We start from the raw sequence: 27,624 nt of genomic DNA, 5'->3' as shown, positions 1-27,624 counted from the left end.
CCAACCAACCTCTATAAATAGGTGGTTCAGTTGAAATGAATTCTATTCTGAAATATTCTGAAATACAACTACTTTCTCTCTACTTCTTCTATCATCTTTATACTTTATATCGTTGTGTATATTACAAGATTTACAACACGTTATCAGCACGAGTCTCTGCCCGAGCTTTGTTTCAATAAAGGTGTGCAAGTTATTATCCAAAATCTATTTCGACGAAGAAGGTACGTTCGAACTATATCTCGTTTTGTTATTAACATCTCCTTTATTATTATAGTTTTTGAGTATGTGTATATTATTATTTAAAGATAAAGATTCATGTCGCTTAATTGTAATATATGCACTACAAATTTTATTATGTGACACATGATTAATTATTTGTTCACCAGCATGTTATATTATTATATCATATATTAAACATTTATGTTGAAAATTCAGAATGACGAATCTTGCAAAATTAGAGTTCGTTGCCTTGGATGTCTCTGGAAATAATTATCTATCATGGGTCCTTGATGCGGAATTACACCTTAGTGCTAATGGCCTAAAAGATACTATTGACCCAAAAAAAATCCCAACCGTTGAACAAAATGCGAAAGCAATTATCTTTCTTAGACATCACATCCACGAAGACCTAAAATCTGAATACCTCACTATCAAAAATCCACTCACCCTTTGGAATAATCTTAAAGATAGATTTGATCACCAGAAACTTGTTCACTTGCCATCCGCCCGATATGACTGGATTAATTTGAGGCTACAGGATTTTAAATCTGTAGCTGAATATAATTCAGCTCTTTTCAAGATAAGCTCAAAATTAATTTTATGTGGTGAAAATATTACCAATGCTGAAATGATTGAAAAGACCCTCTCAACCTTTCACCCCAACACTATGATCCTAGCTCAACAATATAGGGAGCGGAATTTTCAGAAATATGGTGAGCTGATATCTCTCCTTCTTGTGGCTGAAAAGAATAATGAGTTGCTATTGAAAAACCATCAGATACGTCCCACAGGCTCTGCCCAGTCACCTGAAGTACACAACACGTCATTCCTGAAGAATGAACGTGGGAAAGGGCATAGAGGAGGACGAGGTTATGGACGAAACCGTGGACGTGGAAATTTCCGTGGTCGGTTTCGCAATCAATATCATTCTGGTCACCTGAAGTGGCAACGAGATGGTTACAACTCTGGCCACCAGAAGTGGCAACGTGATGGTTACAACAAGTGCCAACGTGAAGTGCCAAATAAAGGAAAGGCACCCCAAGAAGGAGAGAAACGAGACATATGTCATAGGTGCGGAACTGAGGGACACTGGCAACGTACTTGTCGTACACCCAAACATCTTGTTGATCTCTACGAGTCATTCAAAAAGAATACTGGAAAGAGAGTGGAAACAAACTTTGCTAATTATAATCTAGTTAAGGAACCAGTCAACAAGGCCTCAAATGAAATAGATACTGGTGCTAACCTTTATTATGGTTTAGACGACTAGCCTTCATATGTATTGTCTTACTTTATGTATTTCCTTCATGTACTCGTTTTTATGTATTTGTTTTATGTTGTTATCCTATGTACTCGTTGTGTTTTTAATGAAGATGTTTTTCATTTATATATGTATAGAGATGGAAGATACATGCATTGTTGACAGCGCAACCACACACACTATTTTACAGAGTCAGAAATACTTCTCACAATTGACTAAAACCAATTCACATGTCTGGACGGTATCGGGTACATCAAATATAATAGAGGGTTTTGGGGAAGCTAGTTTTATTCTACCAAATAAGACACATATACATATACAAGATGCTCTATACTCTAGCAAGTCAACTAGAAATCTACTGAGTTTTAAAGATATTCGTCTTAATGGGTTTCACGTTGAAACTACTAATGAGAATGAAAAAGAATATCTTCTCATCACCTCAAACACCGTTGACAATAAAAGGGTCTTAGAAAAGTTTCACTCAGTTTCTTCAGGATTATATGTTACAAGAATAAGAGTTATTGAAACCCATAGTGTCAACGTCCCCAAAGTTACAGACCCAAAACTACTTTCCCTCTGGCACGAAAGGCTTGGTCATCCAGGAATATCTATGATGCGCCGTATTATCGAAAACTCTATAGGACACCCTCTTAAAAATCAAACAGTTATACCCAGAGATGAACTTCCTTGTTCGGCATGTTCTTTAGGAAAACTGGTTGTCCGACCATCCCCTGTTAAACTTCAAACTGAGTCCCCAAAATTCTTAGAAAGAATTCAAGGTGACATTTGTGGGCCTATTCATCCATCTTCTGGCCCATTTAGGTACTTTATGGTTTTAATTGATGCGTCAACTAGATGGTCCCATGTATGTCTACTTGCAACCCGTAATACAGCCTTTGCCAAATTACTTTCCCAAATAATTAAACTACGAGCTCAATTTCCTGATCATCCCATTAAATCAATCCGACTAGATAATGCTGCTGAATTTACATCTGCTACCTTTAATGATTATTGTATGTCAGTAGGAATCTCAGTCGAACACCCGGTAGCTCACGTACATACACAAAATGGTTTAGCAGAATCCCTAATCAAAAGACTTCAACTTATTGCTCGTCCCTTACTACTAAGAGCGAGGCTACCTATATCTGTTTGGGGTCATGCAATACTTCATGCTGCAAGTATAATTAGGATAAGACCTTCTGCTTATCATAAACAATCCCCTCAAGAATTAGTTCACGGTCAAGTACCCAATATCTCTCATTTAAAAGTTTTTGGTTGTGCTGTATATGTTCCTATATCACCACCACAAAGAACTAAAATGGGACCTCAAAGGAGAATCGGTATATATGTTGGTTTTGATTCCCCGTCTATTATAAGGTATCTGGAACCATTAACTGGTGATGTTTTTACTGCTCGGTATGCTGATTGTCATTTTGATGAATCTATGTTCCCTACATTAGGGGGAGATAAAGTTTTGCATAAATTGAACTCAGAAATATCGTGGAATGCCTCAGGATTAAATGCTATTGATCCACGTACCAAACAATGTGAATCTGAGGTTCAAAGAATTATTCATATGCAAAATATTGCTAATCAAATGCCAGATGCTTTTAATGATTCTAGAAATATTGTGAAATCATATATACCTGCTGTTAATGCTCCGGCCAGGATTGAAATTCCTGGTAATAAATCAATTTCAGAGGAATTGATTGGTGAATCAAAACCACGTCAAAAGCGTGGTAGACCTATTGGTGCAAAAGATATTGTACCACGAAAACGGAAATTGATTAGAGTTGCCCCAGAAGAGGCAAAAGTTTTAGAAAATACCCCAGAAGTGGTATTACCTCCTAAAGAGGTTCAAGCCCCTGAAGCGGCTGTAACAAATCCTCCTGAAGAGGAAATTGCCCCAGAAGTGGCACATGCCCCAGAAGTGGCAAATGCTTCCATAGAAGCAAAGGTACCTGAGAATTATGAGATCTCAATGAGTTATGTACATAACGGAAAATTACTGGATCGTGAAAGTACTGAAATTGATGATGTGTATGCTTTTTCCGTGGCATTTGATGTTATTATGAATTCCGATCCTGAACCACAAAGTGTGGAAGAATGTCGACAAAGAGATGATTGGCCAAAATGGAAAATTGCAATCCAGGAAGAATTGCAATCATTGCGCAAGAGAAATGTATTTGGACCTGCAGTCCGAACACCAGATGGTGTAGTTCCAGTTGGGAACAGATGGGTATTTGTACGAAAACGAAATGAGAGAAATGAAATTGTGAGATATAAAGCCCGGCTAGTGGCCCAGGGATTCTCTCAAAGGCCTGGATTTGATTACCAGGAAACATACTCTCCTGTAATGGATGGAGTTACTTTTCGTTTTCTAATAGGTATGGCTTGTATGGAAAAACTGGAAACACGTCTGATGGATGTTGTAACAGCATACCTATATGGATCACTTGATAGTGATATTTATATGAAAATCCCTGAAGGATTAAGAATAGAGGACACTAAGCCTCGTCATTTATATTCTGTTAAATTACAACGATCATTATATGGTTTGAGACAGTCTGGTCGTATGTGGTACAACAGGCTTAGTGAATACCTATTGAATGATGGATATGTCAATAACCAGGTATGTCCTTGTGTTTTCATTAAACGTTCACAAACTGGTTTTGTTATTATTGCTGTATATGTGGATGATTTGAATATTGTTGGTACTTCTAAAGATATTACTAATGCTACTAACTATTTGAAAAATGAGTTTGAAATGAAAGATCTTGGAAAGACAAAATTTTGTTTAGGTATACAAGTGGAACATTTATCCTCAGGCATATTTGTTCATCAATCAAACTACACTGGAAAGATTCTTGATCGGTTCTACATGGACAAAGCTCATCCACTAACCACGCCAATGGTTGTTCGTTCTCTTGAGGTTGAAAAAGATCCCTTCCGTCCTAGAAAACGGGATGAAGATGCACTCAGACCTGAAATTCCCTACCTTAGTGCAATTGGAGCTCTTATGTATCTTGCGAATAATACGAGACCTGATATTGCGTTTGCTGTGAACCTGTTGGTAAGATTTAGTTCTAACCCAACTAAAAGGCATTGGGATGGGATCAAACATATATTTAGATATTTACGTGGAACAATTGATCTTGGGCTATTCTTCCCCAACAATTCAAGATCACAGCTAGTTGGATATGCAGATGCTGGATACATGTCAGATCCTCACTTTGGGCGATCACAAACAGGTTACCTATTTACATATTGTGGTACTGCTATCTCTTGGAAATCTACAAAGCAGACTATGGCTGCAACTTCATCAAACCACGCAGAGTTACTAGCAATTCATGAAGCAAGTAGAGAATGTATTTGGCTAAGGTCTGTCATTCAACATATTAGAGAATCATGTGGATTATCAAGTATTTCAAACAGCCCTACAGTTTTATTCGAGGACAACTCAGCATGCATTAAACAACTGAAGGAAGGATATATTAAAGGAGACCGAACAAAACACATATTGCCAAAGTTCTTCTATACTCATGAGCTTCAAGAAAATGGTGATATTGATGTGCAACAAGTTCGTTCATGCGATAACCTGGCGGATATACTTACAAAGTCATTACCAACATCAACATTTGAGAAGTTACGAAGTAATATGGGTATGCGAAGATTAAGGAGTCTGCTAGATCAGAATGTTAAAATGTGAGTGATTTTATTCAGGGGGAGACTGTACTCTTTTTCCTTCGACAAGGTTTTTATCCCACTGGGTTTTTCCTTGCAAGGTTTTAACGAGGCAGTCAATCTCTATGATAACTCGCATTTGACAATCAAGGGGGAGTGTTATAAAATAATAAGTGATTGTCAAAAGCTTAGTCAAGAAGACTCGCAGAGCTTATCAAGTAAGTCTGGCGAAACTTACTAAGGAAGACTCGTACAGCTTATCGAGGAAGACTTACGATACTTACTAAGGAAGACTCGCATATCTTATCGAGGAAGACTTACGATACTTAGTCGAGAAGATTTGTAATACTTAACCTAGAAGTATTGTAAAGCTTAGTCAGGAAGATTCACCAACCAACCTCTATAAATAGGTGGTTCAGTTGAAATGAATTCTATTCTGAAATATTCTGAAATACAACTACTTTCTCTCTACTTCTTCTATCATCTTTATACTTTATATCGTTGTGTATATTACAAGATTTACAACACATTCTCAAATAGGGTGTCGTTTTATGTAACCAGTTTTTTAGGATGTTTATTGCATCTCCTTTCAAGAGTTTAGTTAGTTTTGGTATGCTTTGATTTGTTTTTTGTGGTATCAGGCTAGCCAGGTTTTATTCATTTTTTCCATGGCTCCCGAAATTCCTGTTGTCATTCCTACTTCCGATGTCATCACTTCCGCTGATACTACAGCGAGTATTGAAACTCCGGTCAATCTTCCGGATCAATCTAAAACCAATAATCTTTATTTTATCCATCCTTTTGATAGTCCAACAGCTGTGTTCTTTTCACCAGCTTTGCAAGGGGATAACTATGCATCTTGGGCGTGTGGAATCTCAAAGGCCCTTAATGCCAAGGGAAAGCTTGGATTTATCGACGGAACATTGCTTCCACCTTCTGATCCTACAGAATGGGCTCATTGGAAACGCTGCGATGATCTTGTCGGCAGCTGGATACTCAATTCTGTTCATGACAGCATTCGTCGTAGCTGCATGTTTTCTGATTCAGCATTTGCAATCTGGAATGATCTCAAATTAAGGTTTTCTCATTCCAATGCACCTAAAATATATCAACTTAAATCTGCTATTTCAGCCCTCAAACAAGAGAATCTAGATGTGATTTCTTATTTTACTCGTCTTAAAACTCTCTGGGATGAACTCGACTTCATCGTACCAACTGAGCCTTGTATTTGTGGGGCAAGCAAAGTGTTTATGGAGAAACATGACAGAGACAGGGCAATGGAATTTTTACAAGGCCTCAATGATCGATTTGCTTCTCTGCGTAGTCAGGTTTTATTGATGGATCCTTTACCATCAGTTCAACGTATTTTTAATTTGGTGAAACAAGAGGAAGCACAACAAATTATCAACTCAACTTTCACTACATCTGGTTCTGTTGAGTCTGCAGCTCTTCAAGTACAACGTTCTGATTCTCGTAACTTTCGTCCTGCAAACAAACGAGTCCGGCCCTTTTGCGACTATTGTAACAAGCATGGTCATACTCGGCAGACTTGTTATCAACTTCATGGCTACCCGGCAAAGCGTGCTGACACATCATCTTCTCAGCCGCAAGTTGCCGCTGTTACCTCTACACCAAGTCCAGGTCCCTCGCTTACACAAGATCAGTATGCACGGCTCCTTGCTCTTATCACACCTCCAGCTGACACTGGCGATGACACACCAAGAGTTAACCTAACTGGTAATTCTTTTTCAACTAACTCTTGGTTCATAGACAGCGGTGCAACACATCATATTTGTTGTTCACTAAATTTATTTTCTTCTTACAAACCTATATCTAATCAAATTGAAGTTCAAATGCCAGATGGTTCTTATGCTTCAGTTAAGCATATTGGTGATGTAATCCTCTCACCACATTTGCTTCTCAAGAATGTTTACCATATTCCTTTTTTTAAATTCAATTTAATCTCCATATGTCAATTGACAAAATCTCTGAATTGTGTTGCTAAATTTGGTAATGATTGGTGTGAATTTCAGGACCAACACACGAACTCGGTGATTGGTAGAGGTTATCGTCAAGGTGGTCTATATCAACTTAGTATTCCTTCCCAAGTTTGTTTCATCAATAAATTGCCTGCAGATGTTTGGCATTGCCGTTTAGGTCACCCTAGCTTAGACAATTTTAAATATTTATGTCAGTCTGTTGACTATATCAGTTCTAGATTTTCTTTTCACTGCGATGTATGCCCACGGGCTAAACAAACGCGATTATCATTTAATAAAAGTTCGATTTCTTCTCAACATTGTTTTCAATTACTTCATTGTGATATATGGGGGCCATTTTCTACCCCTAGTTCAAATGGTTCTCGTTATTTCTTAACGATAGTTGATGATTATTCTCGTTGCACATGGTTGTTTTTGATGAAAACAAAAGATGAAACCTTAAAATATTTTCAATTTTTTAATAATTTTGTGATTACTCAATATCGTAAACAAGTCCATACAATTTCAACAGGCACCAATTTGTCAATGCTTCCCAAGTTACAGAAGATTCAAACTGATAATGGGAGTGAATTTTTATCCAACTCTTTTCAAAAATTTCTCAAATCACTCGGTATTCATCATCAAAGAAGCTGTGTCTCTACACCTCAACAAAATGGGGTTGTTGAAAGAAAACATCGACATCTCCTAAATGTCGCTCGAGCTCTATTATTTCAGTCAAGTGTACCAATTTCATATTGGGGTGAGTGTGTCCTCACAGCAGCATACTTAATTAATAAAATGCCAACACCAGTATTACAAAATAAGACTCCCCATGAATTAATTATTGGGTCAAAGCCAAGTTACAAACATCTCAAAATTTTTGGTTGCCTTTGTTATGCAACTAACCCTTCTCCGAAAGGAAAATTTGATTCCAGAGCTCGTGTCGGGGTGTTTTTAGGATATCCTTTCAATCACAAAGGATATATAATTCTTGATTTAGAGTCCAAATCAATTTTTGTCTCTAGAGACGTGATTTTTCATGAAGACAAATTTCCATTTCATAAAAACTCTTGTCAGATAGATGATTATTTTTCTTCCCCTGATCCTCCAACATATTTTCATGACGAAAATGAAATTGATGATATCAATCCTCTTTCTCAACATGCTAATTCTGGAAGCATGCCAATGATACATGATCAAACTCATCATGTTTTGCAAAATGAACATGATACATCTCATTCTTCTTCACCAATAAGACATGATAAATTTCCTACTATGTCTCCTTCTAATCAAACTTCATCTGTGGATGATGAAGGTCACAATAATTCAGATCAGTCAACTCGTCCAGTGAGAACATGCGGTCGTCCAAAATATTTGGAAGACTATGATTGCTCTGGTAAGGCTTGCCTCGCAACTTATCCTCATCCTCTCACTTCATCATTTTCATTCGATAAATTCACTTCTTCTCACAAAGCCTTTCTCACATCAGTTATTACTAATGATGAACCTCGTACTTTCACCGAGGCTATGAAACATTCTCATTGGCGTGAAGCCATGGCTAAGGAAATTAAAGCCTTAGAATCAAACAATACTTGGGACATTGTGTCTTTACCTAAAGGCAAATCAGTTGTCAGTTGTAAGTGGGTTTACAAAAATAAATTTAATCCAGATGGCTCCATTGAACGACGAAAAGCTCGTCTTGTCGCTAAAGGGTATACCCAACAGGAGGGCATTGACTATCATGATACTTTTGCCCCCGTTGCAAAGTTAGTCACTGTCCGTATTCTACTATCTATTGCTGCCGTCCGCGATTGGCGCTTACACCAATTAGATGTTAATAATGCATTCCTTCATGATGATCTTGAGGAAGAAATTTACATGCGTATCCCACCAGGTTTTTCAAAACACGGTGAACAAAAAGTGTGTAAATTAAAGAAAACAATATATGGCTTACGCCAAGCATCACGGCGATGGTTTTCCAAATTTTCTTCTGCCCTTATTGAAGAAGGGTTCACACAGTCACGAGCAGACTACTCATTATTTACTTTTCACGCTAATACACTTTCTATCTTCGTATTAGTGTACGTTGATGACATCATTATCACTGGTAATGATGAAAATTTTATTTCTTCACTGATAACAAGATTGGAAGCTCGTTTTTCACTCAAAAATTTGGGAAAACTTACATACTTTCTTGGCATTGAAGTTTCCAGATCCTCTTCAGGTATATTTTTATGTCAAAGAAAATATATCCTCGACATTCTGAAAGACTCCGGTTTGACAGGAGCAATAACGTCACCTTTTCCAATGGATCAACATCGCAAGATCCTTCCTTCTGATGGTGATCCATTACCCGATCCTAGTATTTTTCGTCGACTCATTGGTAGATTGCTATATCTTACTGTCACTCGTCCTGACATAACATATTCTGTTAACTACCTTAGTCAGTTCATGCAACATCCAAGAACAACTCATCTTGATGCTGCTTTTCGTATCCTTAGATATCTAAAGGGTACACGCAATCATGGCATTTTTTTGTCTTCCGCAAGTTCTTTAACCTTACAAGGTTATACAGACTCTGATTGGGCAGGCTGTCCTACCACCAGACGTTCTACTACTGGCTACTTTACAATGATAGGTTCAAGCCCTATTTCTTGGAAATCGAAGAAACAACCTACAGTTGCTTGTTCATCTGCTGAGGCTGAGTACAGAGCCCTTGCCAAATGCACTGCTGAAATCCAATGGCTTCATTACCTGCTTCGTGACCTAGATTGTCCACAACAAGGTCCTATTAAGATTTATTGTGATAATAAAACAGCTATTCATATTGCCGAAAATCCAGTTTTTCATGAACGTACAAAACACATTGAGCTAGATTGCTATTTTGTTCATGAAAAGTTATTATCTGGCCTCATCTCTCCAACACACATTTCATCATCTGATCAACTAGCCGATATTTTTTACAAAGCCATTGGGAGCTGATCAATTTCGTCGTTTGGTTTCCAAGTTGGGAGTTCGCTCTGAAGTTCCTCCCTCTCCAACTTGAGGGGGGGTATTAGATAGCATAAACAAGTCCTTATTTGTAGGATACCAAAACACTTAGATATACATTAGCTTGTAGATAATTATCATTAGTTGTAATTTCTACTTATCATGTTGTTGATTTATTCTTATCATGTAATCTCTATCTGTCTATAAATAGTGAAAATCAAAGTCATCTCAGCAAGTTGCTTGAGATACAAAGCATATGATATTTTACAGATTATAGAAATTTGAAATCTCGTGTCAAAATGATATGTAATGGAATAATAGTGGAAATCGTGAGAATTTATTTTTTATATAAAAGATTGTTCATGCCGTGAGACAATGTGCCTGTTTGTTTATAAGAAGCTGCTTCTGCTTCTGGCTTCTGCAGGATCACTTTTAAAAAGTTGAGAGTTTCTCTCTCACAACTTCTCATTTTTTTCCATACATTTTATTAGCTTATTTACTTCTCACTTCTACTCCACTAATTAAATCAAAAGTCACTTCTTTTAAGCAAACTTAAAGGGCCCGAATGACACAATCTCTCTGCTCAAAATTTAATTTAGTTCAACTGAACTATGTTAATATTAAATTATTATTATTATATTATATTTAATTATGTAAAGGTCGATTATGGTATTATTATTATTGTAAAGAAATTAGTGCATGTTAAATTGTTCCAAAAAATTATAAATTTTAGTTTTAATTTTAAATTTTAACGATATTTATCTATTCATTAAATAATATAAAAATGAAGCAACTAATTATTTTATTTATTTATTTATTTATATTTCAAGTTCATTACATAATCGGTTGAGAATTTCTCCTGCCTATGTTTCTTTTATATTCCTTTCCAATTAACGAAATTTTTTCATATTTGCCTAAAAATGTCTTTGACTCGTTCAACTTTGAACCGTCAAACTTGCGTTCATTTCATGGTGAGCTTATAATCAGACGAGTTTCAGGTTATTTTCAATTTTAAATTGAAAAAATTGTCTGATAGTGTAATAAATTAGAAGTCATTTTTAAAATTTGAAATAAATAAGAGATTTACTTAAATCTAGAAATTAGTTTTAGGTACTTTTTTCCATGACTTAATTTTTTTAAACTTTTTTTTAATTAAAATTACTCACAAGACTTAAGTTGTTCGTAAATCATTTTTATTTTTACTATTATAATTTTTAATAACTCATAAATTATTAACAAGTCAAAATTACTTAAACAGACATATCAAATGCTTATCACATAAAATGTTAGCTTATAAGTCACGTTAAATATAAACTCTATCAAACAGGATCTATTTAAGAAAAATATTAATTTAATTTTTTTTCAATTATCTCTATTAACTTCAGTTGAATTGTTTGTATATTTAATCTAATTAAATATTTAAAAGAGTTAATATAAGAATAGTTTTTAAAAGATGTTTAAACAATTATTTTGAAAAAGAAAAAAATAATTATCTTGATTAACTGTTTTTTTCCATAAGAGAAACAACAAAAAAAGACGTAGAAATATGAATGTTAAAAAAGAAAACATATTTTCACCATTATCACATAATCTAATCTAATCTATTATTGGACATAACAAAGTATAGGAAGGATTGTGCAATTGTAAATTAGGATAGCATGGCAATCCTAAATTTTTATAATCCGCAATTATTTTTTATTTTTTATTTCACGTTTACAGAAAAGATGAATACAAATTTATCAACGCAAAAAATAAGATAACTTTAAGCAAAAGGAACAGAGATTTTCACATTTTAACACGCAAATCATCAATCAATATCATCAATCATCAATATAGTTATATAGAGAAGAAGCGAAGGGCGTGTAGGTGGCGCCTCTGATATCGCTCCGTTTTATTTTTCTAATTTTCTGGAATTTTTGGATTAAAAATTGCAAAAATTAGAACTGCCTTTTTTAGTTACGAGTATATTAAAAGTAAGTTTCAGTAATCTGATTTTGTTTCAGATTATTTATGAAATATGGTACCTTGAAAGTTTTATTCTGATTTTGTTTCAGATTATTTAATTATGGAAAGAAGTAGCACACAAGTCTCTCTACACCTATAAATAACCCTATAGATTGTAGGGTTTTGAATCATCTAAACACAACCTCCTCTCTCTCAATACTACAACCCTACCCTCTTTCTGGTGATAGTTCTCTTGCTCGAATTCTAACTCGGTGGTACCGTTCTTCTACAACGATACAGTTAAAAAAATAAAGTTTGTTGCAAACAAAAGTAGTTATAGACTGCTATGTTGGAGGCGACGAATCAAAACACGACAAAAGAATATAGTCTTGATATTATATTGATGGATGATATCAATAAATTAACTGTTAATGATGTATGTTTATTGGTTATTATTTTATAATATTTGTTTTGTTATTCGGACATGTTTGTTATTGTTAATTTTTATATGATTTACTTTGTATACAGAGAAAAAATTATTCATGCGTTATCTGTTTCCTCTGTTCAAGCAACTTTTAAGTGAAGGCTGTTTATACAATATTAAAATATAAAAGTTGTTACAAGCAAAAGATTTAAGTTAGATGTTTTTGTGCACAATCACTTAAAAAAATTGGAGTAAGGTGACAATGCAAGAACATGATTACTTTTTAAAAAAAAAACACAAATAAAATTAAAATTCATCGTGCTTTAAATTGTTAATTACATGTATAAATTTATTTTCATTTTTGCACTATGAATTATAGTCCAATTTTGCAATTTTATATATTAGTATAGGTATTACATCAAAATTTTTATAATATAAAATTTATTTTATCCTACAAATTAATTTTAAAATATTAATATACTTTTTATAGACAATTACAAAATTATTTTATTCTAAATATTGAATCATTAATATAATTTTTATAGGGCGTCGCAACCCGGATTATCAACTATGTTTTAACTATACGGAACCCATTGCCACGGAGCAGCAAAGTTGCAGGAAGAGGATATGGCCATATGGGGAGCATTTTTCTTTTTGCGTGCCCTGCTCTGTATCTCATCGAACCACGTTATTTTTACCCAATCATTTGCCTAGTCCATAAAGCCAACCCACATTGTATTTCATCTTTCTTCGCCTTTTTTGTTTGAGCAAACAGCTGAAATGGCAGAGTCCCAAAAGTCGAATGGAAGCGATGCTGATCACGTTAAGGACATCACAGAGAGCAAGTCCTCGCCAATGTCGACAGCTAAAGCTAAGATTTGTCGCATTTTTGGGAGAGACAACAACAAGCTTTTCAGAGGCAGTGCACGTACGTTTTCTTTTTTCACATCAAATGTCATGCTCACAAATTTATATATTCATGTTGACTCCGCTCAGACTTAATTTAAAGAATGCTTGCATTTTAGTCTCGCGTCCACTAGGTTACAATGCTAGGATTACGATCATAACTCAAATATACTTGCTGCTTAGTAGAGCTTGAATAGCATTAGCATTTGCGCATCAGGGGTGACGCGGGCTGTAGGCGAACAAATCTTGACCACAAGCCCTAAAAGTTTAGGACCCTGAAATTTCAGAATCATCTGTATACAAATTTTAACAACATGCAAAGTATATATAGTTAGGGCCTCATAAACCGATTTTGACTAGGGACCCGTGAACTTTAGGGCCGCCACTGTGCGGATCTATGTGTGATTTGCAATAAGTAGATGCTATGTGGAATCTAATTACTTTGCCTAAATTATTCCAAGTAGATGGCTACTGATGCATATACTAATGTACAATCTAGTATAATATACTCTACTTTCCCTAGTGATGCTTGTGTTTTTTGATAGAGAAGAAGAATTTAATTAGTTGAAATACATATTTAACTAGAGTCTAGCAAAAATTTATCAGCTTTTAAAATGAATCGGCAAAATCAACTTTCAGTGTCAAATTTAAGGATCCATCAGAACGAGAGATTTTACTAGGAAGTTTGTGGCAATGTAAGTTCTAACGATGTTTCATGAATAATGAAATTGACTCCATCTTTACATGTCCACTTACAGCTGCTGATATTTTCCTCTGGAGAAACAAAAAGATTACTGCTGGTGTGCTTGGTTTCGCAACTGCTATTTGGGTGCTTTTCGAATTGCTTGAATACCATTTTCTTACTCTAGTATGCCATGTGCTTATCCTCGCTCTGACTTCCGTTTTCTTATGGTCGAATGCATCCACCTTGTTCAAAAGGTACGCTGTTTAAGTTTTCATCAGACTCTTGTGATTCAATCTCTAATGTTGTCTAATCTTGTAGTACGATATTTTTACATGACTAGGTCTCCACCTACAATTCCAGAAGTTAGACTTCCTGAAGATGTCGCCTTGGGCGTTGCTAGTGCCCTTAGAATTGAAATAAATGGAGCTCTTGCATTCCTACATGGCATTGCAGCAGGAAAAGATGTGAAGAAATTTGTAATTGTAAGCCTCTGTCTTCCTTTTGCACTTTCTTCTTGTTTATGCTCTGTACTAGATTGTAGTCACATATAACGTTCCCATGGCAGCTACGTTACACTAAGTAGCTGATTAACGATACAACTTAAGCACATTGCAGGTCAGTGGTTATGATCATTATCTCAAATTTCAGGTGATTGCTGGTCTATGGGTATTTTCAGTTATTGGGAGTTGCTGCAATCTTCTGACATTGTTTTACATTTGTAAGAAAACTTTATAAAACTTATTTGTGGACGTTACCGTGTTTACAATATTAGATCCACAATAATTATGACAGTTTCTTCATCCTTCATACTTGACTTCTGATTCTTATATGTTAACAGCTTTCTTGTTGCTGCATACGGTGCCTGTGGTTTATGAGAAGTATGAGGTCAAAATCGATTGCTTTGCCAAGAAAGTCCTTCATTTCTACCACTTGCAAGCGGAGAAAGCCAAAGCTGAGATCAAGCAGCAGTATGCAGTATTTGATGATAAGTTTTTGAGTAAGATTCCTAAAGGATTACTGAAAGGAAAGAAGTTTATATAGAGATGCAGCAGGATCAAGTTGTTATTATCTTTGGCTGTATGTTGGTATCTGTACCGTTACTGTTGTGACTTTTACCCGCTGGAGACATATTTGATCAGCTTTCCTTCAAGATTAACAGGTTCCCTATTCTGATGTGGATTCTATGTTTCATCAGATGCTGCGTTTCTCCAAAGCACTTTGGTCGTAACGTGTGGTTTTCCCTGTAAGACTCATCTTATTTGTTCCAAGAGAAGTATAAAGAATGAAATAAAACGAGCCAGAGTAGTTGCATTTTTGTTAGAGTCGTTGATGCCCTCCCTTAGACCTGTCATGTTTAGGCCATCTGAGTTGTAGTCTGAAATGCCGCCATGACTAAGATACTAAATGAATCCGGCTGCTATTTTTTTCCTTTTAAGATCACAAGGGGAGCAACTTAATCAAGTGAACAAGTCAATCGTAGAACTGGGAGAACTTAAGTGACTCGAATCAGGCTAAAAATTTACTAGGCTACAGAAGCTATGTAAAACGTAAAATATAGGCAATCTATTTCTAAATACCAACTTTCCAATTAAATAATTACACACCAGAAACGTAACTCATGGATTATACAAATGACTTGATTAAATATTCTTTGCGCTTACAAACACACACATAAATGTGATTTTCTTTCATAGCGATGCTGATTTTAACCTTCCAGGGCTTCAGGTTCTTCGATGTTGAAAAATACTGATATGTAAAGTGCTGTCCACATTCAAGACATGCTCAGAGGAAGTAAGATAGCTGCTCCTTCTTCCTTGAACCACCCTCCCCGTACAAAGCATTCCATTGTTTCAGCTCACTCATCACAGACCCTTCAGAAGCAAAACTGGCAGCAACCTGCAGCAGGAAATATATTTTGAAGTTTGGAAGATATGCTGTATTTCTAACACTACACAAAAAATTTGAGCAACTTAGAAGTTAAAATAATTTCTACAGGTTACAAACTCCAAAACAAATAAATTACTCGACAGCCTCAAAGTTATACTGAAGAAAAATTAAGTGCACGTAACGATCAGGGAGCTTCTGCACTTTCAAGAGCAGCTGAAATTACTGAGAGTCCATGGCAATAGTCTTCTGTGATATCAACTACTCGGCTGAATAGTTCATGTTTCAGTTACAATCGTATAATAGAGGGGATATTGTGTGTGAAATCTTTTGACATCAAACACACAACCTTTGCCTAGTGTTTGGTGTTGAAAATTAAAATATCGAAGTTATACCTGATTCTTTGCCTGCCTCAAGTCCTCCATGTTTAGAGACCTCAGAGTAATTACCCTCTCACTTTCTTCCTTATTTTCTTCCTTATTTTCTGTATCCTTCCCCTCTGCACTTTTCTGCTTCTTTTCCTGTAAAGGCAAGTTATTGCGTAAGGCTTAAGTATGATCAAAGAAATTGAGGAAATTAGGGTCAAATATTGTAATCATAAACTTCAATTTAGGAGCTAATATCTGAGCACATACCAAGTCTTTCTCCCTCTCTTGTTGTATCAGTTCTCGTACTGGTCGATAAGCTGCAGTGACACACAAAACCTGTAGGTCTATAGTTAATGCCGAGTCCCATTTCCATTTGTTTGAAATCAAACCTATTGATCAAATTTAAGTGCAACAAACCTTAAGGTCACTTCCACTATATCCTTCTGTCATAGTTGCGAGCTCTTTGAAATCTAAATGTTCCACCTTTTCTTTTGCCAGAAGTGTTCGCAATATCTTTTCTCTGCTCTCAGCAGATGGTAGACCAACCATAATTCTGTCCAACAGAGAAATCAGTGTAAAAAAAAATTGGCCACTTGATTTCCAATACATTTCTATAGATGCTCTTTGCATAATTAACTAATTATAGTTTGTACCTATGGTAATACATTAAAATCATTCATGTTCAGACAACCGAGATATCAATTGTTACGTAGAGATGAAGGATTTAAGGTTGCCGAAAAGGTTGTGAACAAACAAGTTGATGTATTGTCATTGAAACATGTAAAGATCATCAAGTGATAACGAAACATGCAGTGTTATGTTATGTTGGTGCCAGATATTGGACTTCTAATAGTTGATGTGATGTTGTACAAATAAAGAGATAGAAATTATGTACCTCCTTTCAAATCGCCTTATAATTGCTTCATCAAGGTCAAATGGTCTGTTGGTAGCAGCAAGGACAAGAATGCGCTCCCCAGGTTTTGTGAGCAGCCCATCCCAATGGGTCATGAACTCATTTTTGATTTTCCGCATAGCCTCATGCTCTCCAGTCCTTGTGCGCTGCCCAAGCATGCTATCGACTTCATCAACAAATATAATTGTTGGAGACACCTTGGCTGCAAGAGTGAATAAAGCGCGAACATTCTTTTCATCTTCCCCAAACCATTTTGAGGTGATGGTTGACATAGAGACATTTATAAAGCTCGCTCCAGCATCATGGGCAATGGCCTTTGCCAGCATTGTTTTTCCAGTGCCAGGAGGCCCAAAGAGTAATATGCCTCGACAAGGCTTAAGAAGTCCACCATTGAACAGGTCTGGTCTTCGAAGAGGAAGCATGACCAGCTCCTGCAGTGATTCTTTTGTTTCTTCCAAGGAACCGATATCTGCGAATGTCACTCCAATCTCATTTGCAGGAATCACCTCTGGCCTTATGCGCTTTTCAAATTCATTGTCCGGAACTTCCTGATGACACAACATGAATTTTGAGTTAACCAAGGGAACAACTAGAAGTCGATACGTACCGTTTGATCTAATGATTAGTACTAGCAATGCAGGTTGTAGGTCAAAATAGTGTACTGCAATACAGTAACTTGATATCTAAGAAAATCATGATCCATGGTCCATTAGTCAGATTAACCACATTGAACAGGCATTGCAAATGCATATATAGAATGATAGAAACAACAAGGACCTATATTTCAGGTGTGTGCTGTGGGAACTTATTTGAGATGCTGTGTTTAATGGTACTCAATCTATTGCTATATCTTTTTAGTCTACTGTATTTTTCTCTTCTTTCCTAAGTGAGCAAGAGCAAGTAAGAAATTGTACTCACCACTTTAGCTTGGGCTTTATTTTCACCATCCTGCTTGGAACCCGTTTTGTCTGCATCGCTCTTATTATCAGTTGATTTTGATTCACTTTTTAATCCAATGATATCACCTCCTATTATTACCTGGTTAAAGAAGGTAGTGTTAATAAACCCATAGCACCATCTAAACAGAAGTTGATAATTTTAATGAATTTAAATGAGACAAAGGATAACCTTGGTAGATTCATTTGTCTCCAGCTTAAGATTATCTTTCCCACTATTTTTTTCCTCCTGGAAGAAGCTCAATCCATGAGACAAACTGCAAAAGAGTGCACAGGGCAGATACAAGGTCATATTACACTTACAGGACTAAAAAATAGAAGTGACATGTTAAACTTTAAGAAGAATTAGTGTCTACCTCTTGGATGATATAAGTAACTTTCCATTTCTGTATTCAGGTTCTTTATTGTTCATCAAATGAAAAGTTAATGCTGATACAACAATTTCTTGGATATGATCATTGAGGACCTTCGAATCTGCTTGACAGATTGAATCTAGATCATAACATTCAAGATCATTTGCTGCAAGTACCTCAGCGATATGATTTTTGTTATCTTGAGACTGGATTGTCTTCATGTCCTCTTCTACTTGGGCTTTCCAACTCATAAGAGCACTCTCATCTTCCGGTGGTTTGATATTAATAGTGTAAGAAAACAACTTTGTAACCTTCTCATCGATGTCCCTGCTAGCATCATCCGACTCCAACATTTGAGAACCAAGAAGTAACACTGGTCCTGGTAAGTTCTTTAACATTTTATCAAACAAGTTGTAAAGCCTCGGCGATTGAAGAAGAAGCTTCTCAACATCTCTGATGTAAAGTATGATGGAATTTGTTTCGGACACAGAAACTAAAACCTGTGGCAGAGCAGTAGACAATCCTATCAGCATTTTACAGACAGCCTTATATTCTATGTAATCAATCTGAGCAAAATCTCAGGACAATAACTTTGGGAATTCCAACAATTAAAGCAATTCAGACATATTTGGAATTTACCTTGTAAAGTGACTGCACGAAGGTCTTTTCATCAAATGACCAGCTGCTGACTCGTTTTAAAGGATCTAGAAGAAAGTGAACAATTCCCAAGTATCAGAAAGAAGTAACATCACATTTGAACACAACATTGAAAAATAGAAAAATCAAGTTTTGACTGATGCTTATGGAGGAAACAAAATAGCCTGAAAACTTCCATAATTTCTTTGAAGTAGTAATGCTGCTTACAAACCACGAATTGCACATCTACTAGATTCATTCATCTATGTTTTTCCGCAAGTAACTACTTAAACGTATCAAAAAACGGACTAATAACCGGCTACCAATTAAAGAGAGCAATTTCAGCACCATGATCAACAAAACAAGGAGCAGGTAATATCTAATATAAGAAGTTAAGATCCTCATGTTGAAACTTTAAGGTACAGTCAAAAGAGATTTTTAGTAAACCCTTTCCGTACCTTCAGTATCACGCCCTGCTGCAAGGATTGAGAAGGAGCCCAATAAACTGGACACTCGTCCTAGAGCTGTATCTGAGACGGAGTTCTTCAAAGGCTGCAATATGGTTTGCTACTAAATTAGCTTCTATAAGTAACAGGAAAGCCTTAACCCGTTCCCATAGTGAGCAGATAAAAAGATTGACAAAGATGTTATAACATATAAACAAGTCCTAATTGAAAATTCTGAGCATATACTGGCTGAAAGTGATCATGCTATACTAAAAAACCGGAAATTTGAGGGGTACTGGAACATCACTTACAGTTTCTCTCTTACAGCTACCATACTTGCCCTGCATCTGTGGATAGCATCATCGAGAATTAGAACGATTAGACAACAATCAGCAACCGAAACTATCATGACTATGTTTATCTAGATTACCTTCATAGAAAAGTCTGTGACATCCAACAATAGCAACTTTGCTTTAAAATAGTGCGATAGCGCCTTTGCAAGCATTTGATGATACAGTTCTTACATGACAAATTCAATCAACAAGAACCAAGTCAGGCCAACAAAAACTCATCAACAAGACTAAAAAGCATATTTGAAATTCAGTTTTCCAGTCAGAATAGTACCACTGACGCTTGAGAGCAATATAGCACTGCTCGCAGCTGAAAGATTTCGCGTGTGCTTGGAAACATCGGAGTGGTTCAGATGAACATATGCTGCACTCATTAATAACATCCGGATCCGCTCACTGTCAATTTCACAAATTCAAAAGGTACTGTGATTATTAATTTTAACAAATTCTGAAATACACATATATTACAAAACAATCATATTAATCATGTTAAGTGGTCAGTTTTCCTAAATCTCGAGGAGTTCAGACACAAAATGAGGGCTTAACACGATCATATAGTATTCTTTTTGCATATAATAACCAGGTATAATAGACCACAACCAACGTTAGTCGTGGACCTGACAGACATAACTCATAGTATCATATAGGTTGATGAGTAGATGAGATAAGGTACCTGATATAGTAGGGAAAGTCATCAAAAGTAACGGAGCTTTCTTTACCATCTACGAGAAGACGGCGGAGCTCCAGCTCGATCTCATCAGCATTAGCTCCGGCGAAATCTGAGGAGTTCCGGGCCGCACCAATGCTGCTCCATTTGCTAATACCTTGTCCTGAGCCCAACCCAAGCCCAACACCAACACCTACTCCCACGCCCAAGGCTGATAAATATATGTGTTTCTGCTCCATTTATGTAAATCTAAGAAGCTCGGTGATCTTGAGTGAGTGTTTGTTTAGTTTTGATCAGAGTCAGTTTCAGACAAAAGGTTTACAAATGTAACACTAACTTGAGTGGCTCCAGTTATGAGGGGTCTCTGTGTGTGTGTATGTTGTATATATACACACAACCACACATGTATGCATGCTTGAAATCACTTTCTGAGTCAGCAAGCTTTTCTCTTCCTTTGTAAGCCTTGAAATTTTTGGGTCTCGTGTTTTTTTAAATGGATTTTCTGATTTGTGGTCATGGTACCGCCTAATATCATTTTTTTTAGTAGATTATCGATTTTTATTATATTCGATTTCATTAATAGTAATATCATAAAATATCCAAAAAATTCACAGAACAGTAGTAAAAATTAGTCCAGAAAGATTCTTTCTTAAATCTGTATTTTTGAACATGTGGGACCGTCAAAACGGGTGGCTGCTGAGTTTGATATATGGGAATAATACTTCGCTGCTATATTTAATAATAAGGGTGCTCATTTATACGCACCTAACCTTATTCACGCACACCTTTCCATCTGCTTTGTATTAAATTATACCGTTAAATTGATAAAATATTTGATTGAAATGATAAAGAACAAAAGTAATTTTGTATAAAATAGAGTGTAGGATGTGCATAAATTATTTTAGGTTGTGCATATATCAGCGCAATTTAATAAATAGTTTTTTTCTTAAAATATTAAAAAAGGAAAGTGCTGAAAATAAAATGTGAAGAAGAGAGTTTTCTTTAATATATACTCCCTCTGTCCCATTTAATTCTATACGTTTCTTTTTAACTGCTCGACACGCATTTCAATGCTCTTATAAAATAGAGTTCTATAATTTATTTTTGAGATTTTCTGTATAAAAATATAACATCCAAACTTTAATTCAGAAAAGAAATTTTTTTAAAATAAATTGCACAACTATCCTTTGTAGGAGCATTAAAATCCGTGTCACGTTCTCGTCCCTAATGTATACTACTCAGGGGGACGGAGGACGGAGGGAGTAGTCAATTGTTATCCTTAAACTAGAATTATAGAATCACTAGGATCCTGCTACAGAATCCTAAATTTTTAATAGTTTTTCTAGATTTTAATCTAAATAAATGTTTTTTCATTATTGTATGTATTCAAAAATACTTTTTAAATATAATACAACACGATACTTTTTGCATCCGCAGTTTTACGGCAGAATACTCATAAATGCCAGAAGGTTCTAAGGTTTTATACTAAGAGTTTTAAGAGGATATAATCATTGAAATGAAATTTTGAAGGAATATCATAATTTTACATAAATCAAAATTAATTTATCATTTTGGTGAACGATTTTACCATTTCTAGATATGCTTTTAGCAAGTGGAAGAGGCTACTGGCGAGTACGAGAGACACGAGAATGCTAAGCATACAATTTAAGATGGAATTATGGAAACAAATGAATGTTGAGACTTAACCAATTTTGTCACATCATAATACTATCAGTCTTAAACATGACTAAATTTTGTAAAAAGAAAGCAACGCACTAGCTGATACAATCGAGAGGCTAAAGTGTCACTTTAAGCTTATGAATCTGAAATTAGGTATAAGATCTAGGTTTCAACTTTCGTTACGGCTTGGGTGGCGTGGTTTGATTGGACAAGTCTGCTTTAAACTTGTTGCTTCACCATGTCAGTAGTTTCTCTTTCTGACTCTCCACTTGCAAACTTAGTTGGGAAGAAAAGGCTACTGGTTGCTTTTGGTCGTAGGTCCGGTCGATCACTATCGCTTGCAATTGTCCCTTTCTCTCTGCAAAATATTAATAATAGATTATTAATATAATTAAACACACACTGCATGGCACAGTTACAAGCGGATACTAATTTTTAATGTATAAAAGACAAGAAAAGTAAAACAGACAAGTGATGGGATTCATTGATTATTTTTGATGAATTTTAAAATATAAAAAATTGAATAGAACATAAAAGAATTATAAAAACATGGTAAAAAAAATATAAAAATATGGTTGAGACAGAGGAGTATCATTTATATTTATACGATTCTTTAAGATATCAAATTTGATGTTTTATATATTGAAATTTTCTAAAAAATAATACAAAATTTGATCACACACTAATTTCACATATTTTTATCTTTCCCTCGAGTAAATATAAGTTGATTTCATTATTTTATCCCTTTTTTCCGGTTACTTTTAATTACTTTTTTAAATATTTTTGTTCACCTAAACCTAAATGATAGGTGGATTAAATAATAGTTAAGAAAGCAATTATGCGATGCAACTAAAGGTAATCTTAAACTAATCACGGGTGTGCAGTGAGTGTGGAATCTATGTATTCTCCACATGTTACGGTTTGCACATTTTGTTTCTACTAAATTATGAAACTGCAGCTCCATTATTTAACTACAAAGTAAACCGAAAGATTAAATAAATTTGTCAGAATTATATTTATCTCCACTAAAATATTAAAACTTAGTGAAAGCAAGAGCAGGCAGTGGCGGAACCAGGCTCAAAAATATTTCGTCATCCATACTTGCATAAATAGCTTTCTCAATATATATCATCATACTATCATTCATTCATTCATGCATCTTCCATCTTATTACGCTGATAAGTCTTGCTTGTTTTCATAGCAAAAAAAAATTCTCTCAACAGTAGCAATGACAACGGGTAAAACCAGAACTAACTCAATCAGAAGATAAACTAAGGGATAAGCAGTGTGTCTGTGTATTTTAACCATCATGATTCATGACAGAAAAATTTCCTATATTTTGAAGTCCAGATTAATCTTCGTTCTCACATCATAGATAAAATTGTGTAACTGATTTGGCAACAACTCCAGGTCTAGTAAAGAGAAATCCTTTTGGATAAAATTGTACAAGGCATACCAGTTCTGAGTTATTGAAACTTGAAAATTGATTTCTAAGATTCAAAGAGCCAATACAAAGTAGTAGCTCTATGTTTCCTTCTGTAAATTGGTTATCCACCTCTTGGAAAATAAGATCAATAACCTTTTAAATAAAAACATTAGTAAACAATTTCTATAGCAGTGAACATCTTCTAAAAATGTCTTCCAGTCTTCCTCTCTTAATAGCTGCAATTTAATTTTCATACTTCGAACTATTGTCATAGTATTTATAATATTCTGGGTGCTTTGTTGTAAAGATTATGACAAATCATTAGTAATTGCCAAGATAACTTTCATCAAAAGAACTCCACCGAGTTAGGGTATTGGTGTGCATATGACTTATGAGAGTATGTCCAAAAGCTTCTTCGTATGGGCTCTTTAGCCAAAATTTGAAGAATATAGAGATGAAATGAACTCCAACAAGCTTCCAGCCTCTTCAAATCAAAAACTTAGGTGCTCTATTTGCTTCCTCAATAATGAGGAGCACACTTTCCCTCTTAACTATATTTTATATTATTTTTCTAATGTACAAAGTACTCAGCATACATCATACAGTTTGCATGATCTAGTTGCTCTGAGTGTATCTGTTTGAATATATTTGTTAATTAGTCTCTCTTTAGACTAAGTGCCTTCTCTTTTCTTCTTTTATAATAAGTCCCTCTCTATGACATTTATAATTTAGCGGGACTAATAAAATTATATTGACATCACAAATCCAGCGGGGGCTGGAAAAAAAATATACACTGTTTTTTTGAGGTTAGAGGGGGCTCTAGCATCCCCTAGCCCCTCTGGTTCCGCCACTGAGAGCAGGTGGATAAATTCAATTGACAGCAGCCAAGGGTATCAACTATCAGTACACAGAGTAATGAGTAGTCGGATGACAACACTTTTTTATCTAGTTTAATTAATGATTTGTGGGTTCCGGGAAATTCCCATAGTTATTATATGAAAACAAGAATTTATTATATTAAATATTATTTTAAAAGATGAAATATTAAAGGATTTTTCGTATCGGATCATATTAAATTCATATCTAATGGATCGGATATTTTTCGAATCGAATTTTATTTTAGATAATTTATATCCGTTCTGTTAGTTCCGGAATCGGACCGGATACATTGACACCTCTAGGTTCGGGAGCCATGGAAAATGTATATGTTTGATTATTAGGTTTCCATACATTTGAGTCATGTGGGAATGAAAGAAGAAAACAATAAACTTGCAAAGCTGAATCACATCTCTCTCATTAGCCAAAGCTACTAACTTTATAGGAGCCAGATCCAATAACATGCGCTTTATTTGACTCAATGTTTTTCCACTGTCAGGCACTTCTCTTTACACGCACTTGCCACCTTTCTTTACTTGTCTTTTTAGCTTTTTCCACAACATGGACTTACTTCCCCAACTATTTTTATAAACAGGGGCCAGCTTGTTCTTGCCACCCGTCAAACGGATCTCCCTACGTTACGATCTTGCTACACCATGCTAATCAATTTTTTATTGCTAAGCAACATGCTAATCACTTCATTCAACCTATAAACTCAGATGTATTCAATAGTATTTTATATACTTGTTAAGCGTTAACTATTTGATTCTGGGTTTATAAGTTAGAAACACTTATTTGTACTGTTTGTGTAAAAATTTATGAAACACTTATAAAAAATCAGGAATGCTAGCTTTTTTGTTTCATGACTTCTATTTATTTCTCAAATACTTTAATCACTTATAAGTCATAAATTGATTCTAACTTCTACTCCATTTTTTTATTTTAAAGAAGAAACACTTATTTTAAACTCATCCAAACGGTCCCTATATTTTTCATTGATTATGCTTAAATTTGTGTGATTTGGCTTTAATAGGTGGACACAAACTCAAAATCCAAATAAAATTAATATTGGATATAATTTTTCAACTCATATACAACTAAATTAAATACAATCTTTCACGACAATCAATAATAACTACTTTAAAATCTTTTAAAATATTTAACTAAATATGTATTCTTTAATTTCTAGATTTGATATCCACACTTCGATGATTAAAGTTCGACATCAAAAGCTAAAATGAAATCTACGCTGGCATCCAGAAAATAGTTTTGTACTGTGTAGCCCGCAAGACTGCCAACTAATTCGGCCCAGCAAATTTATCATCACACATGGACCTATCCAAGCACAGTGCAAGGATAATTCAAGTGGGCTAGATGAGTTTGATACTGGCTATCCTCTCTCATCGAAACCTAGACCATCCTCCCCATCACTCCCGACTAGAACATCCGGTTCTCTGCTTGGCAAGCCTCCAGGAGGCCCAGGACATTCACCTCTTTACTTTAATCGGGTCATAATAGCACCGGTTGTGCATGAAAGAATGGAGGTCATTTGTCAAGATGAAAAGACAAAATAGAGCTGGCAACATACAGGGGAGATTTAGCAAAAATTGGGCCGGGGCAGGCCGGGCGCTTGGATAAGGTGACAACAAAACAAACGCCTAAAACATAACATCAAAAAATCGATACATACTTATTATATAATAATAAATTTATACATTTATATATCTACATGTACTTGAATTGATTGTGTTATTATTTTTAAAATAATATTGATTATGTTATTGTCTAATTTGAATGTGTGTGAATTTATTCTTTCGGATCTTGAAAAACAGGGGCACCCGGGCCTGGGCGGTGGACTCTAAAATGGCTAATACATAATAGTCTCTTCCCAATGTCTCTTCAACTTGGGCGATTATGTCATTGTATAATTTGAATATATGTAAAAAAATTTCTTTAGAATCTTGAAAAATAGGGACACTCGGCCTGGGTCGGTGGACTCTACAATGGCTTATGCCCAATCGATAGTCTTTTCCCACTCTCTCTTCAACTCGGGTGAATGCCCAGGAGCCGATCCCCTATAAAGAAATATTTCCACCTTCTCTTCAATTTGGGTAAACGTCGGGAGCTGTTGATTTTCGAGCCCATGATCGTTTAGATCAATGCAAGGCCACTTTCCATTAGGACAACCTTATACGTCAATTGAGTGTTTGGTAATTTAAATATACATCAAAAAATTAAATTATTAATATACAAGAAATTTTATGAAATAAATCAAATTTATGATATATTACAAATTTAAAAACTTCACAATAAAATTAAAATAACTAAGAGATTCCAAAAAAAGTTAGTATTCTAACTTCCAGCTTCTGCCTTAAAGAAAATACTTCTTTTGCCAAATGGTACACAAAAAGTAGAAGCGGGTTAAAGTGCTAAAAGAAGCCAGAAGTCTGGTAACCCAACAGGCCCGATATCTTTCTTCTATTTTGTATATTTAAAAAAAGTGGTTATTCACACTTGGAGAGATGGTTTTGTGCACCGGATTCGGGAATGACAAAATAATCCGTTCCGAAATCCAAAAATTTAAATATACTGAATCCGATTTTTTGGATTTGAATTTGAATTTTGATTTGATTTTCAGACCCAAAAACTTTTAGATTTGAATTCAGTGTCTACCGATCCGAATCCAAAACTTCAGGTTTGATTTCAGTTTCTATTACTGTAAACTTCCAAGGGAAATCAATATACTTATATAAAGGAGAAGCGAGGGGCGTGTAAGTGGCGCCCTCAAATAGCTTCGTTTTAATTTTTCAAATTTTCTGGAATTTTTGGATGAAAAATATCAAAAATAAAAAGTACATTTTTTTGGTTTCAGATTAATTGATATGGTATATATCTTGGCATAAATTAATCTGATTCTGTTTTAGATTATTTATGGAATATAGTAGCTTGCAAGTTTTTTAATCTGATTCTATTTCT

At 35.1% G+C, this 27,624-nt stretch overlaps 3 protein-coding genes across 3 annotated transcripts; 2 read left to right on the top strand and 1 right to left on the bottom strand.

The window, feature by feature from the left end:
- Positions 1-436: 436 nt before the first annotated feature.
- Positions 437-1,489, top strand: LOC108212488 (uncharacterized). The gene has a single exon (XM_017384212.2). It carries the CDS (start codon positions 437-439, stop codon positions 1,487-1,489), a length of 1,053 nt encoding a protein of 350 aa, XP_017239701.2.
- An 11,737-nt stretch (positions 1,490-13,226) lies between these two features.
- Positions 13,227-15,340, top strand: LOC108214481 (reticulon-like protein B1). The gene is made up of 5 exons (XM_017386491.2): positions 13,227-13,430; positions 14,167-14,347; positions 14,434-14,575; positions 14,742-14,811; positions 14,932-15,340. Exons 1-5 carry the CDS (start codon positions 13,283-13,285, stop codon positions 15,132-15,134), a joined length of 744 nt encoding a protein of 247 aa, XP_017241980.1. The 5' UTR covers positions 13,227-13,282; the 3' UTR covers positions 15,135-15,340.
- Positions 15,341-15,657: 317 nt separating this feature from the next.
- LOC108214480 (peroxisomal ATPase PEX1) lies at positions 15,658-21,131 on the bottom strand. Its single transcript, XM_017386490.2, has 14 exons — positions 20,673-21,131; positions 20,274-20,395; positions 20,080-20,168; positions 19,961-19,996; positions 19,662-19,755; positions 19,207-19,271; positions 18,571-19,067; positions 18,387-18,471; positions 18,177-18,296; positions 17,241-17,806; positions 16,763-16,898; positions 16,613-16,681; positions 16,373-16,498; positions 15,658-15,989 (listed from the first exon to the last, which is right to left on the bottom strand). The coding sequence occupies exons 1-14, from the start codon at positions 20,903-20,905 to the stop codon at positions 15,876-15,878; spliced, it is 2,352 nt and encodes a 783-aa protein (XP_017241979.2). The 5' UTR covers positions 20,906-21,131; the 3' UTR covers positions 15,658-15,875.
- Between the last annotated feature and the right edge of the window lie 6,493 nt (positions 21,132-27,624).

Source organism: Daucus carota, chromosome 3 (assembly GCF_001625215.2).
Source record: "Daucus carota subsp. sativus chromosome 3, DH1 v3.0, whole genome shotgun sequence".
NCBI lineage: Eukaryota > Viridiplantae > Streptophyta > Magnoliopsida > Apiales > Apiaceae > Daucus > Daucus carota.
Note: the sequence above shows the minus strand (reverse complement) of the source record. Positions and strands in the feature narration are given on the sequence as shown.

Excerpts from the sequence above, each read along its gene's own strand:
- LOC108212488 (XM_017384212.2), top strand. The coding sequence starts at position 437 with ATGACGAATCTTGCAAAATTAGAGTTCGTTGCCTTGGATGTCTCTGGA.
- LOC108214481 (XM_017386491.2), top strand. The coding sequence starts at position 13,283 with ATGGCAGAGTCCCAAAAGTCGAATGGAAGCGATGCTGATCACGTTAAG. Across the intron at positions 14,576-14,741 it reads ATGTGAAGAAATTTGTAATT|GTGATTGCTGGTCTATGGGT; the intron begins GTAAGCCTCTGT and ends CTCAAATTTCAG. Across the intron at positions 14,812-14,931 it reads TCTGACATTGTTTTACATTT|CTTTCTTGTTGCTGCATACG; the intron begins GTAAGAAAACTT and ends ATATGTTAACAG.
- LOC108214480 (XM_017386490.2), bottom strand. The coding sequence starts at position 20,905 with ATGGAGCAGAAACACATATATTTATCAGCCTTGGGCGTGGGAGTAGGT. Across the intron at positions 20,396-20,672 it reads GACTTTCCCTACTATATCAG|TGAGCGGATCCGGATGTTAT; the intron begins GTACCTTATCTC and ends TGAAATTGACAG. Across the intron at positions 16,899-17,240 it reads ATAAGGCGATTTGAAAGGAG|AATTATGGTTGGTCTACCAT; the intron begins GTACATAATTTC and ends TCTGTTGGACAG.